At 37.2% G+C, this 18,365-nt stretch overlaps 2 protein-coding genes across 14 annotated transcripts in view; one reads left to right on the top strand and one right to left on the bottom strand.

Moving 5' to 3' along the window:
- On the top strand, positions 1–13,084 carry LOC110820286 (Pentatricopeptide repeat (PPR) superfamily protein). Of its 3 annotated transcripts, XR_015818257.1 has the most exons (5): positions 2–2,066; positions 2,149–2,202; positions 2,389–2,536; positions 11,057–11,219; positions 11,349–13,083. XR_015818257.1 is itself a non-coding variant. In XM_088217324.1 (1 exon), the coding sequence occupies exon 1, from the start codon at positions 205–207 to the stop codon at positions 2,068–2,070; it is 1,866 nt and encodes a 621-aa protein (XP_088073450.1). In that variant the 5' UTR covers positions 1–204. The 3 variants fall into 3 exon arrangements, 1 of the variants encoding a protein (XP_088073450.1); XR_015818262.1 differs by lacking the exon at positions 2,389–2,536 and having other exon boundaries at positions 1–2,066; positions 11,349–13,084; XM_088217324.1 differs by lacking the exons at positions 2,149–2,202; positions 2,389–2,536; positions 11,057–11,219; positions 11,349–13,083 and having other exon boundaries at positions 1–2,070.
- The window catches only part of LOC110820285 (uncharacterized), a 24,986-nt gene continuing 9,933 nt past the window's right edge, over positions 3,313–18,365 (bottom strand). For 3 of the 11 annotated variants that reach the window (XM_088217276.1, XM_088217281.1, XM_088217262.1), the window contains exons 5-6: positions 5,447–5,527; positions 3,782–5,338 (exon numbers count right to left, since the gene is read on the bottom strand). In XM_088217276.1, the coding sequence (XP_088073402.1) occupies positions 5,100–5,338; positions 5,447–5,527 (320 nt within the window). In that variant the 3' untranslated portion in view covers positions 3,782–5,099. The other 8 variants (XM_088217265.1, XM_088217273.1, XR_015818254.1 and 5 more) reach the window with 8 other exon arrangements.

Raw genomic sequence — 18,365 nt, forward strand, 5'->3', positions numbered from 1 at the left:
ATGCTGTATGGAGACGTCCTTACGCACAAGACGGTGCGTTTTACTTTTGTAGTAACTGAGCCGTTAGCCGCCAAAAACCGGTAGTCTTCTGCTGGAAATGTTCTCTTCTTGCCACCACCCAGAAAATTCAGCCACGGGAGAAATCACCCATAACTAGAATTAGCTAGTCGATCAAGAATCACCCATCTGTCTTGCTAGCCTCTTATGAAATGCTTAACCAGTCACCTCCGTTCCCTTATTCGTCAATGCACTCGGCGTTCGTCTCTACCTACTGGGAGGAAAATCCATGCCATTATCCTTACCACAGGCCTTGCCAACATTCCCACCTCCTTCCTCAACAATACTCTTCTTCAGTTTTATGCTGCTTGTGGCGACACCTTCTCTGCTCGCCAACTGTTCGACAAAATTCCCTCTTTCTACAAGGATTATGTGGATTGGACTGCTCTCATGTTCTCTTATGCCCGCCATACTTTTCCACGAAATGCACTGCATTTGTTTGTTGAAATGCGGAGAGGAGGAGTGAATATAGATGATGTTGTGATGGTTTGTTTATTTGGTGTTTGTGCGCACTTGGAGGATGTAGGAATGGGGATTCAAGGGCATGGCTGCGCAGTGAAGACGGCCTTGCTGGAAAGTGTGAAGGTAGGGAATGTGGTCATGGATATGTACGGGAAGTGTGGGTTGGTGGGGGAGGTTAGATGCTTGTTTGAGGAAATGGACCAAAGGAGTGTTGTGTCATGGACTGTTCTTTTAGATAACACCGTGAAATGGGAAGGTGCGGAGAGTGGAAGAAGAGTATTTGATGAGATGCCGGAGAGGAATGAGGTGTCTTGGACTATTATGATTGTGGGATATGTGAGAAATGGGTTTACGTGTCAGGGTTTTGCACTTCTTGGTGATATGTTGAGTTTATGGGGCTCTTCCAATTTTGTTACTCTTTGTTCAATTTTATTAGCTTGTGCGCAGTCAGGGGATGTGATCATGGGTCGATGGGTTCATGTTTATGCTTTAAAGTTAATGGGGAACTGGATGAATATCATGGTGGGAACGGCTTTGGTAGACATGTATGCAAAGTCTGGGCGGATAAGTAGTGCATATAAAGTTTTTCAGCATATGCCACAAAGGAATTTGGTGACATGGAACGCTATGCTTAGTGGGTTAGCAATGCATGGAAAAGGCACACTTGTGTTGGATATTTTTCCAAAAATGATCAAAGAAGTAAACCCTGATGATCTAACTTTTATAGCTGTCTTAAGTGCTTGCAGTCACTCAGGTCTGGTAGAAAAGGGTTGGGAGTATTTCAAGAATCTTGAATCTGTATATGGTTTAAAACCAAAGGTTGAACACTATACCTGCATGGTAGATCTTCTGGGCAGGGCTGGTCGCTTAGAAGACGCTGAAATCTTAATAAAGCACATGCCTATGCCTCCAAACAAGGTTCTTCTAGGCTCTCTTTTGGGTTCCTGCAGTGTCCATGGGAAACTGCAGTTGGGAGAAAGGCTTCTACGGCAGCTAGTTGAAATGGAGCCCTTTAATACAGAGTATCATATTCTGCTTTCTAATATCTATGCAATGGCTGGAAAACAAGACAACGCTAATTTGCTCAGACAGATTCTTAAGAACAGGGGAATTAGAAAGGTTCCAGGGATGAGTTCTATTCATGTTGGGGGCCAAGCTCATCAGTTCAGTGCTGGAGATAGGTCACACCCGAGAATGCAGGAGATATATCTCAAGTTAGATGATGTGATTCGGAGGTTGAGGTCGGCTGGTTATGTTCCCAATACTACACTCCATGTATTCTCTGGTATTGAGAGGGATAACACTGAGGGGGTAGAGGAGAAGGAACAGGCTTTGTTCTCACACAGTGAGAAATTGGCAGTCTGTTTAGGCCTCATAAGCACAAAGCCTGGAACGCCTCTTTACATATTCAAGAATTTACGTATATGCCAAGATTGTCATTCTGCCATAAAGATTATCTCGAAGATATACAGCCGGAAAATTGTTGTTAGAGACCGCAATCGTTTTCATTGCTTCCATGAGGGTTCATGTTCTTGTTCTGATTACTGGTGATAGAAATTATTTTTCTGGTTCTAAATATACAATAAAATGTAATTCATTTTCCTTCTTACATAAAATCTGTATTTGTAGGTGACAAGTCTGTGCAGTTTATTCCTTTCAGATCATGTCAAAATCTAGTTGTTGGTAAGTACTCTCTACCCTTACTTCAACCTATTCTTTGCCTATTTTTTACTTTAATGATTGTACTTCAATACTATTTTTTTAAGAAATAAAAGTGATGGTGACTCTCTTTCTTTGTCTTCCCCTTTTCTCTCTCTTACTTCCTGTCTTGCTCCAAGTTTGATTTAATTCTTTTTCTTCTTCTTCCAGATTCTGGTGCAATATAAAACATTTTGTCTCCAGAATTCATAAAAAGATTTCATACTCAACCTCTGAATAAGACATTACACAGTGAGCAAGATGAAGTTTGCTAGTAAATAGACGAACTGGTCAACACTTCCAATCCAATGTTGCTGTGGTACTTATATATCAGTTTTCTATTTGAGTTTCTTATTCTGATGATGTGGCATTTCATAGCAAGCTCAAGAAAGAAGAAACTTGTTTAGTTAAGACGTTTATGGCAGAAGAGAATTAGGGAAATTTCTGTGGGTATGCTTTCCAAGAGTTAAAAAATCCGACGTTTGTCCCCTAATCTCAATAATAGCTAGGTCCCACTTGGTCAAAACTCAGTATTTTTTTTTTTGAGATAAAAATACATGTATATTACGTATATGACACCAAGGGGGTGTCGCCCCTATACAAAGAATTTACAAATTGGTTAAAGTATCAATAACCCTCTCAAAATCATCCCACTTGTACATGTCATGACCCAGAATCAGAATCCCAAAAGTATGAAACAATTTTATGCAGAACTCAAGATCAATTAACGTGATCAGAAACTCACACAATTTCATTCAAGGCACTAAAGGAATTTGATCTTATGAAAACTCTCCCTATTTAACCCTCTATCAAGAATGATAGGAAGTAAGATCACTGGAAAACAAAGAATTAAAAGAAGAATGGAAAAACACCACAAGAAACCTTGATAAGTAGATCTATTTCTTACTCAATAGGAAGTATGAAGCCACATCTCTTGAATAAAACTCACAATATTATTAATTTTAATATTGAATAATTATAATGAAAACTTGATGGCTTATTTATAGGGTAAGCCATGTGAATAAAAAGGTAATAAAAATTTCCTAATTAAAATTGCAATTATATAGGAAATTAATTAAAATTAAAGTCTAAATCCCTAAGTTGCAATTATATAGGAAATTAATTAAAATTAAAGTTTAAATTCTTAATTAGGTGCAATTACATAGGAAATTAATTAAAATTAAATCTAAATTCTTAACTAGGATAGATATGGTCTTTTTCCTTTTCTTGGCCGATTGCTTCATTTTCTTACTCATTTCCATCATGTGCTTGAAGCAAGTTGATAAGACCATTATGCCTTTGGGTTAATTAGTTGGATAACTTATTTCCTTGGGCTTTTTTAGTATATCGTTTCCTTGGGCTTTTTTAGTATATCAAAACCCATTTTCCTCATTAATCCAAGCTTGGATGACGAGTTGGAAAACTTGTTGTAGTCCTTGGGTCTGGCTCCTTGTTATGGGCCCACTTAACATGATGATATCTCTTCCAAGTGGCTCAAAATGATCCATGCTCACATCATCTCCTTCATCTTCATGAGGATTCATCCTCGAATCTGGATCTACATCGAAAAAGGAAATGTTAGCAACATTAAAGGTGGTGGAAATGCCATACTTACTTGGGAGGTCTATCTTGTAGGTATTGTCATTGATGCGCTTCAAGATTTAGAATGGGTTACCTCCTCTGGGGTCCAGTTTTGACTTTCTTTTTTTAGGAAATCTTTCTTTCCTCATATGGATTTATACATATTCTTTAGGTTGAAATGTGACTTGTTTTCTCCTTTTATTGTCTTTACGGGCATATGATTCGTTCTTTTTCTCCAAGTGTTCTCATATTTTTTGTGTATAGTTTCGATTAACTCTGCTCTTTATTGTCCATCCAGATTAACAAGTTCCTATAAAGGTAAAGGAGTTAAATCAAGTGGGGTTAATGGGTTAAACTCATTTACAATCTTAAAATGAGATATACCGGTGGAAGAGTGAATAGTCTTGTTATAAGTAAACTCCACTAAAGGTAAACACTCTTCCCATGTTTTTAAATTTTTTTTCACTACCACCTTTAATAGGGCTCTTAGAGTCCTATTAACTACTTCTGTCTGTCCATCTGTCTGGAGGTGACAGGCAGTGGAAAATAACAGTTTAGTTCCTAATTTGTTGTACAAGACTCTCCAAAAGTGACTTAGGAACTTGACATCCCTATTACTAACTATGGCCCTAGGGACACCATGTAGCCGCACGACATCACTAAAAAACAGATTGGCTATACTTGGTGCATCATCTGTTCTATGACATGGTATAAAATGTGTCATTTTATTGAATCTGTCTACTACAACGAATATACTATCACTTCCTCGTTTAGTCCGAGGTAATCCTAACACAAAATCCATAGATACATCCATCCATGGTTGCTGATGAAATGGGTAACGAAGTGTACAGTCCGTGCGGTAAAGACCTAGACTTGGTCTGCCTACATGCAATACACTTTTCACACACTCGCTCTACGTCCTTGCGCATGTTAGATCAGTAAAAGTGTTTCTGTAGGATATTTAAAGTTTTAGCTACCCTAAAATATCCCATGAGTCCCCCTCTATGTGAATCACGTACTAACAGTTCCCACTAAGAGTATACAAGTACGTACAATTTTTCATCTTTAAACATAAACTCATTGTGCCGATAGAACTTATAGAAGACACATTTTTCACATGCTGCATAAACATTAGCAAAGTCACTATCATTGGGATATAATTCCTTAATATACTTAAAGTCTAACAATTTAAAACTAAGAGTTGTAAGTAATACATACTTCCGTGACAATGCATCCGCTACAATATTGTTCTTACCTTTCTTGTACTTGATAACATAAGGAAATATTTCAATGAATTCTACTCACTTACCATGTCGGCGGTTGAGCTTACCATGTCCCTTTAGATGTTTTAATGATTCATGATCTGTGTGGATCACGAACTCCTTGGACAAGAGATAATGCTGCCATACCTCTAGTGCTCTCACTAGTGCATACAGTTCTTTGTCATAAGTTGAATAATTAAGGGATGCGCCATTGAACTTTTCACTAAAATAGGTAATGGGGCGCCCTTCCTGTAACAGTACTGCTCCTACACCGATACCTGAAATATTACATTCAAATTCAAATGTTATTAAAATTTGGTAATACTAGAATAGACGCACTAGTGCATACAGTTCTTTGTCATAGGTGGAATAATTAAGGGATGCACCATTGAGCTTTTCACTAAAATAGGTAATGGGGCGCCCTTCCTGTAGTAGTACTGCTCCTACACTGATACCTGAAGCATTACCTTCAAATTCAAATGTTATTAAAATTTGGCAATACTAGAATAGATGTAGCACACAACTTTTCTTTAAGTAAGGTAAAAACATTTTCATGTTTGTCAGTGTATACAAATTTTATATCATTCTTAACAAGTTCATTTAAAGGTGCAACTATAGAACTGAAATCCCTTACAAGCCGTCGGTAGAAATTGGTTAGTCCATGGAAACTCCTCACCTCGCTTGCAGTCTTAGGCGTAGGTCAATCTCTAATGGTTTTTACTTTCTCGTCATCTGCTTCAATACCTTGTATGCTAACAATAAAGTCTAAAAAGATTAGTTTTTTATTACAACAGGTACACTTTTTAAGGTTAACATACAACTTTTCTTTTCGTAGTATCTCTAGGACACTTTTAATATACTCAATATAATTTTCTAATAATTTGCTATATATTAAAATGTCATCAAAGTAAACAATTACAAATTTACTAAGATATGGCCGTAAAATATGATTCATTAAACGCATGAAGGTGGTAGGAGCATTAGTCAACCCAAAGGGCATAACCAACCATTCATACAAACCGTATTTCGTTTTGAAGGCAATCTTCCACTCATCTCCGGGATTCATACGGATCTGATGGTAGCCACTCTTCAAGTCGATCTTGGTGAAGACGCTTGCACTGCTTAACTCGTCGAGCATATCATCAAGTCAGAGAATGGGATGTCTATAATTAACTGTGATTTTATTCACGGCCTGACAATTCACACACATCCTTGAAGACCCATCCTTCTTGGGTACCAATAGGACTGGCACTGCACAAGGATTCAGACTTTCACAAATATATTCCTTCTCCAACAACTCCTCTACCTGTCTCTGAAGCTCCTTTGTTTTCTCGAGATTGCTTCGATAGGCGGGTCGGTTGGGAATCGATGATTCGGGGGCGAAGTCGATCCGGTGCTCAATCTCTCGTATCGGTGGTAATCCATCTGGTATCTCCTCTAGAATACGTCCTCAAATTCCTGCAAAATAGACAATAGAACACTAGGTAAAGAGGGGTTAAAGTCAGTTAAACTCAAATAGGCCTCCTTATATTGAAGTACAACTAGATTTTGTTTCTCACAATACGCTCTCCTCAACTCTCTTTCCCTCCCAAGTAGACACTCTTTTTTCTCGTCTCTCTTCCGTCATTGGACATTCTTTTTTCTTTTGAGTCTTTTGCTCTCTTAGTGGCCTTTTTTTTCTGTCCTCTTTGTTACTCAGTGGGCCTTCTATTTTCTTTAGGGCCTCTATTTGTTCACTTATTGGGCCCTCTTTTTTTTGGGTCTCTTTTGTTTCTTTTTCTTTTTCTTTTTGTTATGTTATTCATTCCATTGACTTTTTGGTTTTCAGCTGGTCTTCACATACCTCATTAAGTGTCACCTCATTAGGTGTCAACGGAATGAGAGTATGATTTCGCCCGTTGAAGCTAAAAGCGCAGTGGTCCTTAAAACCTTCATGAGTAACTCGCTGGTCGTATTACCATGGTCGCCCTAATAAGATGTGACAGCATGTATAGGTACGACATCACAAAGAACTTGATCATGATACCTTATTATGGTGAAAGTTATCATTACCTACTTGTTTACTTGGATGTCTCCACACGCATTCAGCCACTGTAGCCGGTATGGGTTGGGGTGCTTGGTACAAGCTAATCCCAACTTCTCAACAAGTGTTGTGATGGTTACGTTGGTGCAACTATCTCTATCGATGATCATACTGCATACTTTTTCACCCAGAAGACACCGTATATGGAATATGTTCTCTCTCTGATCATCTTCCTCATTTATTTGGATGTTGAGGGTTCTCCTTATAACCAAAGACTCCCTGAGCCGCATGCTCATTCTCCTCATCCTCATCTTCTAGTGATGATATGCTATTGCTTTCAGAGTCACTATCGATCTTGCCATTGTCTCTTAACAGCATAACTCTCTGATTCGGGTATTGGAAAGTAATGTACTCGGATCCTAAACACCTAAAACATTTGATAGTGCTATGTTTATGAGATGAGATAGGTGTTTTACCTTTATAGTCGAGTGTGGCTGCATTCTCCTTCTTTGGCTCAACTCTCTTCCTTTCCTCTTTCTTCAGCCATCTTGAGTTAAAGGTAGGAGTGGTATAGAATGTTCCCTTACCTTCACTCTGAAGTTGTCTTTTAATCTTTATGGCCATGTGGACCATGTCCTCCACCTCCACATAGTGTTGTACTTCCACCATGTTGGCGATGTCTCTGTTGAGACCTCTGAGGAATCTCGTTATGGTTGCTTCGGGATTTTCTTTGATATTGACACTGATCATAGCTATCTCCATCTCCTTGTGGTAGTCCTCAACGGACATGGACCCTTGCATTAAACGCTTTAACTTTTGATGCATTTCTCTATACTAGTAAGAGAGTACGAACTTTTTTCACATGATTGCTTTCATCTCTCTCCAAGAGGATATTGGTTGCTCTCTATTACATCGTTTAGCGAGGAGTAGTTGATCCCACCACACTAAGACATAGTCAGTGAACTCTACTGCTTCTAGTTTGATCTTCTTTTCTTCATGGTAGTTATGACAATCAAAACTAGTTCTACCTTCCTCTCTCACTCCAAGTATGTTTCAGCATCATTCCTACCCTTGAAAGGTAGTGTTCTCATGTTGATGGAGCTGATATTACTATTCATTCTTTCTTCTCTCATCTTCACCCTATCTTCCTCCTCATCATTACAGGACCCGGCCTCATCATCATGGTTTTGAGTCCTAGGCCATCTGGTGTTTGGGGTCCCATGCCTTGCCTCACTTCAGCCACCATTTAGATTATCTATTTTTTTACTGAGTCATGTCAATTCTGCTTGCATAGCCTCAAGAAAGAGTTTTATGTTAGCGGGGCTTTAGTGCTCGCTTGACATCTTTAGAAAAAAGTTCCCCACATAAGAAGTTAGTAATCATAAATAAAGATTCCTCACTGGTTCTCTTGTGTTTTACTCACTTGGTTTTTACCCTCTGATATTCTCACACACTCTTATCTTTTACCTTTCTATCTCTTACTCTCAAGTTGAGTGTCATATAGATTCTCTTGAATCAAAGTATTCTCAAGTATTGTTTTAAGATACCGCAAGAAATTCTATAAAATAAATAACACACAAATACTAGAAGTAAGAGTGTAACACACAGAGGAAGAGGTAGTGTGTTATCAATTATACTAAACTATAAGATGCAATTTAGATGTTTAGATGTATCAGGGAACTAAAGCTTAGAACAATAAAAGATACTGAGAATAGAAACAAATTGACGGTTTATCAAAGATGTAGAGATTCGTTATTGCCCCAAGGAGAAATCCAAAAAATATTCCTACCAATTTATTCTCTATGTACATTGCATTTTATAAAAAAATGTAGTCTTTAATGAATTAGGTAAGTATGAATGAACATGGTTGTAAAAAAAAAAATACAATAAAAAGGTTTTTTTGCCTTGTGAAGAGGTGGTTCTTATACCGTTTCAAAAAAGGATGGTTGAGTACTAAAAAGCTAAGTTTTTTTCCGATGGAATTTCTTTCCTTTATTTCCTTACTTTTCTCTCTTCTTTTCTTTTTTCTTTCTTTTTTTTTTTTCCTTTTCTTTTCTTTTCTTTTTTTTTTGCACAGGAAGCAAAATTATAAGAAAAGTAGATTAAAAAAAACGGTACTCAAAAACGATTTTATCAAACCAATAAAGCATCAATTGACGTTATATCTTATTTGGATCGATATATGAGATAATCTTTTTTTTGAATAGATGAATAAATAAATAAATAAATAAACGGTGCAAGAATTTAAAAGTACAAAAGTAAAAGATAGTAGGTTTAGATGGAGTCAAACCTCTAATACCAAATGATGCGGAATTCAAGATTAACCAACGTGATCAGGAATTCATACAATTTCATTTAAGGCACCAAAGGAATTTGATCATATGAAAACCCTCCCTACTTAACTCTCTATCAAGAATGATAGGAACGGAGAATAAAAAGAAAAATAGAAAAACTTCACAAGCAATTATCTTGATAAGTAGATTTTCTTCTTACTCAACAAGAAGGATGAAGACATCTCTCTTGAATAAGACTCACAATATTATTGATTTTAATTTTGAATGCTTATAATGAAAATTTAATGACTTATTTAGAGGATAAACCATATGAATAAAAAGATAATAAAAATCTCTTAATTAAAATTACAATTATATAAGAAATTAATTAAAATTAATGTTTAATTCCCTAATTAGGTACAATTACATAAAAAATTAATTAAAATTAAAATTAAAATTCCTAATTAGGTGCAATTACATAAGAAATTAATTAAAATTTAAATTTAAATTCCTAATTAGGATAGATATGGTCTTCCCTATTTTCTTGGTCAATTACTTTTTTTTCTCATCCATTTCCATCATATGCTTGAAACAAGTTGATAAGACCATTATGCCCTTGGGTTAATTGGTTTGGTAGCTTATTTCTTTGGGCTTTTTTAGTATATCGAAACTCATTTTCCTCATCAATCCAAACTTAGATGAAGAGTTGAAAAATTTGTTGTAATCTTTGTCTAACTCCTTGTTGTGGGCCCACTTGGCATGATGATGTCTCTTCTAAGTGGCCTAAGATGATCTATGCTCACATCACCATCTATCTCTAATTCTACCAATATCCCTCACACACCTATTGAAAGCTCTATTGTACCTCTCTTTCCATACAACCTAAAAAATAGACAAAAGAATAATTTTAACAATTTAGTACTACTTTTAATCCCACCCCATACCCACAATTCATGTTTCACCGAACCCCCAATCACCCAATTTATACCCAATAGATTATAAACCATAGGCCATAAACTATAAATGACCGGACACCAAAGAAGAAGATGGTTGCACGATTCCGTAGCATTCATGCAAAGATAACACCCGTTTGCCATAATGTGGTCCCTTTTCATCAACTTGTCAATGGTGAGAATACATTCCTGGCACGCTCTCCAAGCAAAAAAAAGCGATCTTCGGTGGTGCATTTACTCTCCATATCTGTTGAACTGGTAATTGTTTACCATTGTCCTCTTTGGATGTCAAAAAGTTAAAACTCAGTATGAGCTCCATCTAAGCAAACTTCAAACTAAATTTGAGTTCTTTTACAGCTCATTTTATCCAATTGAACCGAATTTGTGCTTACAACAAACTCATAAGTATTTAGTTCGAAGACTTGTGAAAATGTCCCCTTATATATTAATATAATTGTCACTATGTGTAGTTACTGACAAAATTGTACTTCTTTTTCTATTAAAAATTTTTATTCAGGAAATTGAAAAAATATTACTTAAATTTGTCACTATTACAAAAATATACATTTTATAGTGAAAACATTATTAGGAAAACTAATACCACAAAGATACAATTATTTGATTATCTAGACATACAACCTCTACAAAATAGAATGTAAATTTTCTAAATTGTTCTTTATCTGATAAACAAATTATTTCCCTTTCCTTACCTCTGATCTTTTCTAGTCTCTTTTCTGTCTTTTGTAGGTCGGAGTAAGGACTTTTTTTATGATTATGCATATCGATTAAGAGGAGTCAAATCTTGCTTCTTGGTAGTGAATTGTGCCATTTGTTGCAAGTAATATCTCGACCTTGCCTCATTTCATTCTAGTTACAACCATATCTTTTAAGGATTCAACATCACTCAAAGGTAATTTTATGGCCTATCAAGACTGCAAAATTGTGGGCATGTAGTTGAGCATCAATCTCAAATTTATTAGCATTTATGTCTAATTTCTACAAATAAACTTAATAGAAAAAGGTTTACAATTGGCTACAGAGTACTTTTCTTCAACTGACCTAAGCCAGAATTGTATCATCAGGCCAATCTAGTCTCTTGAAACTTAGAGGTATAATCAAACTCTTTTAGATCTCTTCCAAGAATTGTGTTCAATAATTCTATTAAATCTCATATAAGTTACTATTTTGTACATCTTAAAGAACTTACCACCATAGAATAGATGGTACAAAGAGTTTAAGCATAATATAGAGTTATGAGTATGAAGAGTTTAAGTGTAATAAAGAGTTATGCTACAAGTTAGTTATAATACAAATGAGATTGGAATGTTCGGAAGAAATATTCATCCTTGAGTGTTGCCGGATAATCATAAGGTGATATTCCTTAACATGAACTCGTAAGATAAAGTAAGTATAGAGAATTCCACTGTGAGGAAGCAAGCTCACAGAGAGGAAAATGGCACTGAAAGCAGGAAACTTGAATGAGCTCATAAAAGAAGACTAGTGCTAGTTTATAAGCGAAAAACAACTGGCAACAGGTGCTGTAATCTGGAGTAGAAAAAGACACGTGTTGACAATCTATTGAGGCAGAGAGTTAGTAGATTGCGTGTCATTAGTCGGTGACCATTGGGGGTACATGGCCCAAATCCAAGAGAGATATTTAAAGGGAATTATGGTTAAATAAGGTGTATCATAGTAAGAGGGTTCTCCCTGTCGCTGTTTCTTTTTTTTTTTTTGTGGAGGGATTTCAGGGGTTATTCATGATGATTCTAGTTTTTTTAGAGTTTAAATACTTTTATATTTGTTGATCCAAGTATGGTAAGTGATGTGAGCGCAGATAGCTTGAACTATTCAAACAACCAACCAAGTCAAGAAAGGAAGTGGCCCTTAAAAAAGTTAAAAACCCATGAGAAATCTCTCCCCACTCATGAGAGATTTTTTCCCACTCAAGAGATATTTTTTTCTCAAGGAAAGTTTCATTTTTCACTCCATATCTTTCTCAAATGGCAAAAAGGAAACCAAGATCAAAGAATTTTAAAAATTCATCAAGGAAGAAGTTTCTCTCCCTTTTTCTCTCTCTAGAATTTCTCTCATTAGAGTCTTCATGCTTCAACAACCCATAGGCCGACCACACTGAAGGGTAACACGAATCAAAATGGATAGAGATTTCTAGTCATAGATAATAAATCATTCAATTTGATATTTGAGAGGAGGAAGTCGGATAGACTGAGATTTTGTGAAAATGGAGGGTTTCAAGACGACAATCTTCCTTGGAAAGGCAAAGGTTGATTGGTTGTTAATGGCACTGGAGGAATTTTATTGGCAGAATGGAAATATCCAATGGGCAAAACACTTCGTTAGTCGGAATCACAAATTTCGGATCTCCTTCAAAAGCAACAAAGAGGTCTTTATCTAGTATTTTCAGTGGTATGGGGAAGAAATGCGAAGAAAATATTTATTCTGGAAGGCTAGAAGGGAAGGGGATGGTGGCTTTTCATGAACGCAACTTTCAATTTGGCAGAACGTCTAGTGGTTAATCCTGAGTCGAGTGTTAAGCCGAAGAAGAATGTTGAAACTGCAAATGTTCATGGGCAGTCTGCACCGTGGAAGGCTATATTCAGCTACCGCATTGCAAGGTGCCTATCCATGTCTTAGTGGTGGTGGCCGTCACTTAGTCTTACGCGGCGACACTAAAATCTCATGATGAAGAAGCAAAGGATGTGAAGCGGGTCGGCAGCCGGAATCCAATTTGGGATTGGGTCGAAGTTCGGGGTAGATTAACTCGAAAGGGCTATGTAAAAACTAGGCCTACAACTTATGGGTAGGCCAATGATTTCATATTTGAGAACCAAATGGAAGGAGAAGGGATGAGTCAGTCTGGGACACTGGATTAGATCCTAAAAATAAAAGAAAATTTATGCAGGAGGAGAAAGAGAAATGGCTCATGGAGCCCAAATAAAAAAAGCTCGAACTTGTCTATACCCCGCCTGTTAATAAAATGGGGTGGCGACCTTTGGGTTGTATACACACACGCAAGGAATCCTCAGGTCAGAAAAACCTAGGGTTCGTCCCGCAACAAGTCGAGGCCAGAGACTCCCTGGTCGAGAAGGAGGAGGCCAAGGGGAGAAGCTCGGATGAGAAGGAATCAGCAAAGAGGCACTTCAGAAGAACCCACACAAAACAGGTAGATTGATGATATTTCTTATGTTTCAGAAGGTGAACGAGATGAGTTAGCAGAACTTGACAGCATGATGAAAGTGAAAATAGGGAAGTTGGGTTGGCTATGGTTTTGGTGGAGGATACAAGCCAGACGATCAATATGGTACCAAACTTAGAAATTGAGGAGATTTTGTCATTAACTCTGGATGGCATTGATCTGGCTGAGGAGAATGGAGTTGGTAGCTCACTGATGCAAATAAGTCTAAAAACACTCAAGATACTCAAAGAGCATCAAAAGGTGACTTGGAATAAATTTTAAATGACGTAAACACAAATAAAGTTCCAATCCTGAAAAGTTTCAGCGGACCAATAACAAGATTAAATGTAAAGAAGGTTAAAGAGTTGCTCCAAGTTTTCACTAAAAAACATATGGATGATGGGCTGGCCAATTGTGGAAAGTTCAAATATGAGATTTTTGAATAGCTCAAATTCGTAACTTTAATAGGGTTTAAGTGATTTGAGATAATTTGGGCTTGTTTGAATCTTATTGGTAATTGGTGAATAAGCCTTGTGTATGGACTGGATTAGTTGAGTTATTTTAAGTATTTTGGATTATTTTATTTTAATTTGAGTTAATTAAGTCTATATAGTCAAGTGTAACTCATTTTGGGCTTAAGTCTTGTCATAGTGTTATTACAAGAATGAGCCCATAACTATATGGTGCTACAAACAATTAGTAGTGTTGCTTAAGAAGATTGGAGTTACAATGAGTTACATAACAATTACATGCATATAATTAGCCTACTTATTGTTGGAGTTACAATTGTAATTATCATATAATTAGCGTAGTTATTGTGTTGTAACTTATCATTGATTTCTTTGATTATAAATACCAAAGAAACTCTTCTTTGTGGACATTAAGAGTTGTAATCAAATATTTCAAAATTGAGTTGAGAGCATTTTGGCTTTCTTTTCACTTTATACACAAGGTGTTGATTTGTAATACAATTGTTATAACTTGTATTTCAATTTTGATTTCCTATTTCAATTGTTCTTGGTGCTTGTTTGGATTGGGTTCAAGAAATATCATTTATTTTTCTTGGGTTCTATCTAACGTCTATCATTTGGGTGATTGAACAAATTTAATTCATTTTTACTTGTGATCTAAATTCTGTTCTAAACCGATTGAAGAGTTCTAAGGTTCAACTAAGAGTCTTGGGGTTCCGCATCACTCACTCTGAGTACTAGAAAATATCCAAAGGTTCAGTTGGATGATGGGAATTTTCCTGGAAGGCATGGAAGAATAGGTATTTTCTTTCTTCTCTGAAACTGAAAGAAGAATTTATGGTTAAAAGAAAGAAGAAGAGGGAAGAAACATATAGGAAAAAAAATAGAGTGTAGATATTGTAAGAGAAGTTAAAAGATTGAAATCGACAATAAATTATGACAGTAGGAGGAAATGGGGGACGAAGGAAGGGGGAGCAAAACTATTGCTTTATTATTTGGAAAAATAATATCTTGGAATGTTAGAGGGCTAAATGATTGGGGAAAATGTATGATTCTTCGAGGATGTCTTGCTAGATGGAAACCGAAGATTGTCTGTTTCCAAGAAACTAAGATGGATGAATATACCGATGAGGTCATTAAAAGCCTATGGAGGGAAGCAGATGTGGGATGGTATGCTATTCCAGATAGGGGTTTGGCTGGTGGAATCATTATCATGTGAAGGGAAATGAGAGTCAAATGTATGGGTGTGATGAAGGGGGAGATCACTATATCATGTCTGTTTTAGAATTGTAGGGGCGGGGCATAATGAATCTCCTCTAGGGTGTATTGCCAAGGGAATAAGGAAGAAAAGGAAAAGTTGTGGAAGGAGCTGGAGGATGTTAAACAGAATTGGAGTGAAAACTGGATAGTGGGAGGGGACTTCAACATGGTTATGAGAAGGGAGGAGAGAAATAGCAACACTTTCTCGACTTAGTCCAATCAAAGGGACAATCCCTCTTGATTCAGAATTGACTAGTTTTTTTATCTCATATTTACTTATGCTGCAGCTTACACGTATATATCAGAAAATTCTTCAACGACCATTATCAGATCACTTCCCACTATGCCTGATATCCGATGGTATCCAATGGGGCCCTATCCCATTTAGGCTGGATAACAGCAGCTGGGGGTGGAGAAGTTTAGGGTCTTGGTCGAAGACAATCAGAAGGGGATATTTGTTTAGGGTAAAGCAAGTTTCAGAATTGTCTGCAAAATGAAAGCTCTTAAAGAAGCGATCAAAAAATGGGCCAAGGAGGAAAAGGAAAGAGAAGGGGAGGAACTTAATAGCCTGCTCAATGATCTTGGTGAATGTCAGACACCTTTGGCATAGGTCTGGTATGAAGACATAAAAAGAAAAGAAGAAGGAAGGAGAGGAGAAACAGAGAAGAAAATATGAGATAGTTATTTTATTTATTTCCTTAATGATTACAACATAAACATTGAGTTTTTTATAAACTATAAGCAATTAAAGCAGCGATTATCATGGCCGGAATCAATGACCATTCTTGAAGCAGTGGCGGCTGCTGTGAAAATACATTCAAAACCTTAACCCTAACCCTAACTAATTGATATATGTAAAAGACTAATTTATCTATTTTGTTATTTTCTTTTTTATCATTTGTATCATGACAGCAAATTGGCCAGTAGAGAAGGTAATGTTGGGCTTGATGATGGGGAGAGGACAACGGGGGACGACTTAAAAGATAAGCTAGCGAATCTGATGGCAGGGAGGAGGTATTGTGGAGACAGAAATTTAGGGAGAAATTGCTGAAAGAAAAAAACCGCAACACCAAATATTTCCCTGCTTTGACGAGCCATAGAAGAAAATATAATTTCTTGGAAGAGCTATGGATAGGAGAGAGGAGAGTTTAAGGAAATAATGATATGAGGGAGGCAGCCAAAGAGTATTTTTCTGGTTTATAGTCAGAGGAATGGGGAAGAAGACCTAGGTTAGATGAGATACAGTTTTAAACCTTGTCCACAGCAAGTAAGCAGATCCTCGAAGAGGAATTCACTATAATGAGGTGTTGGACAGCTTAAATATGTGTAATGGGGACAAGGCTCTGGGATCAGATGGTTTTAATATGAAGTTATTGCAATACTTTTGGCATACTATCAAGAATGATGTTATGGGACTGTTTAGGGAGTTGTATGATTCTGGAAAATTTTTGAAGTCCCTAAATATTACCTTTCTTGTTTTGATTGTTAAGAAGAGATGAGTATCGGGAATTAAAGATTTTACACCCATTAGTTTGGTGGGTTGCATTTATAAGCTAATTGCAAAGGTCGTAACTAATAGCCTATCCAGAGTGTTAAGAGAGATTATTGGGGAGTGTCAACATGCTTTTGTGGGGATAGAAAAATTTTGGATGCTGTTATGACTGCGAATAAATTGGCGAATGAGTTGATTTCAGGTTAAAAAAAAAGGAATTTTATGCAAGCTATACATAGAGAAGACATATGACCACGTTAGTTGGGATTTTCTTGAATACATGATGAACAGAATAGGTTTTGGTAAAAAATGGATGATATGGATGCCCAGTTATCTCACCAGCACCTCTTTTCCTGTCTTAGTTAATGGGGGACCGTCCAACCTTTTTACTACTTCCCGTGGGTTGCACCAGGGTGATCCCCTATCACCGTTACTATTTCTAATAGTTATGGAGGCGCTGAATGCCCTAATTGTTAAGGCTATTGACATGCATTTGCTGAAAGGTGTAACAGTGGGGAAGGCTGTGAACACTGTACAAGTATCACATTTTTTCTTTGCTGACAATAGTTTGATTTTTATCAGCCAGAAGTGAGAAATCTCTTGCATCTGAGATGCATTCTACTGTGTTTCTAAGTGGTATATGGTTTAAGTCAGTAATAGTTCTACTGTGTTTCTAAGTGGTGTATGGTTTAAGTCAGTAATAGTTCTACTGTGTTTCTAAAAGACTCCAAAGTTCTCTTCTCTCTCTTCTCTCTCTCTTTTCAGACCCTAAGTCAGTAATAGTTTTCGTGATTGGTTTTCGGTGACGGCTTCGCTAGCCGAAATGCCAGTGGGACTAAGAAGTTTTCTAGTGGTGGAAAATAAATCTTTCGACATGGTAAGTGAAGAGAGCGGGGTGAGAGTGTATGAGAATGGTAGGGGTTATCGTAAATCATTGTTTTTCTATAAGGAAGATCTAGAGTGGTTGCTTCAGAGCCCTAGGGAATTCAGGTGGAAGAAAAATGAAGTTATATGGGAGAGACGCCGCCGAAGCAGCTGAAGGACGCTTCGGATGTCTCTAGGAGGTAACAAGCGTGGTAAATTTTTTATGTTCTCGGAAGATAAGGAGGAGTCGAGAAGGTATTTAAATAGAATCATTCTTCCGGAGGGTGATAAGGCAGATGGCTGGTGGCAGTTCATGGAAGCAGTCCATGTGGTGGCAAATATCGAGTTGATTCCTCCGATTTGGCTGAAAGGGAAGTGAGGAAGGAAACTTGGGCTTGATGTGTGTATAGGGGCTTCGATAAAATGGGTGATAAGATGTCCAGATTGTACGGCGGAGTGGGGAGTTCGACTAGAAAGGAAGAGGGCACCTTTGCGGAGGTGATGAGTAAGCAGGAGATGAATGGTAATCGGGTAGGGCAAGTAGTGTTTTCGGGGCGAACCGCACGGTTTCAGGCTGACCCATCTATTCGACCCACTTATAATGGGTTGAAAAAGATTGAAAGGAAGAAATTTTCATGGGCTGAAAAAGAAAAGTGGATTGATCAATCGGGGCCCAGTCAAAGGAAGCGGTTTCGGAAATTCTGGCAACCCAAATCGACTCAACCCGACAAGCCCAAATTTTTAACAAAGGAAAAGGAGAAGGGGGCAGAACGGTGT

This window comes from Carica papaya, chromosome 1 (genome assembly GCF_054855325.1).
Source record: "Carica papaya isolate Zhongbai chromosome 1, ASM5485532v1, whole genome shotgun sequence".
Taxonomy (NCBI): domain Eukaryota; kingdom Viridiplantae; phylum Streptophyta; class Magnoliopsida; order Brassicales; family Caricaceae; genus Carica; species Carica papaya.

Excerpts from the sequence above, each read along its gene's own strand:
- LOC110820286 (XM_088217324.1), top strand. The coding sequence starts at position 205 with ATGAAATGCTTAACCAGTCACCTCCGTTCCCTTATTCGTCAATGCACT.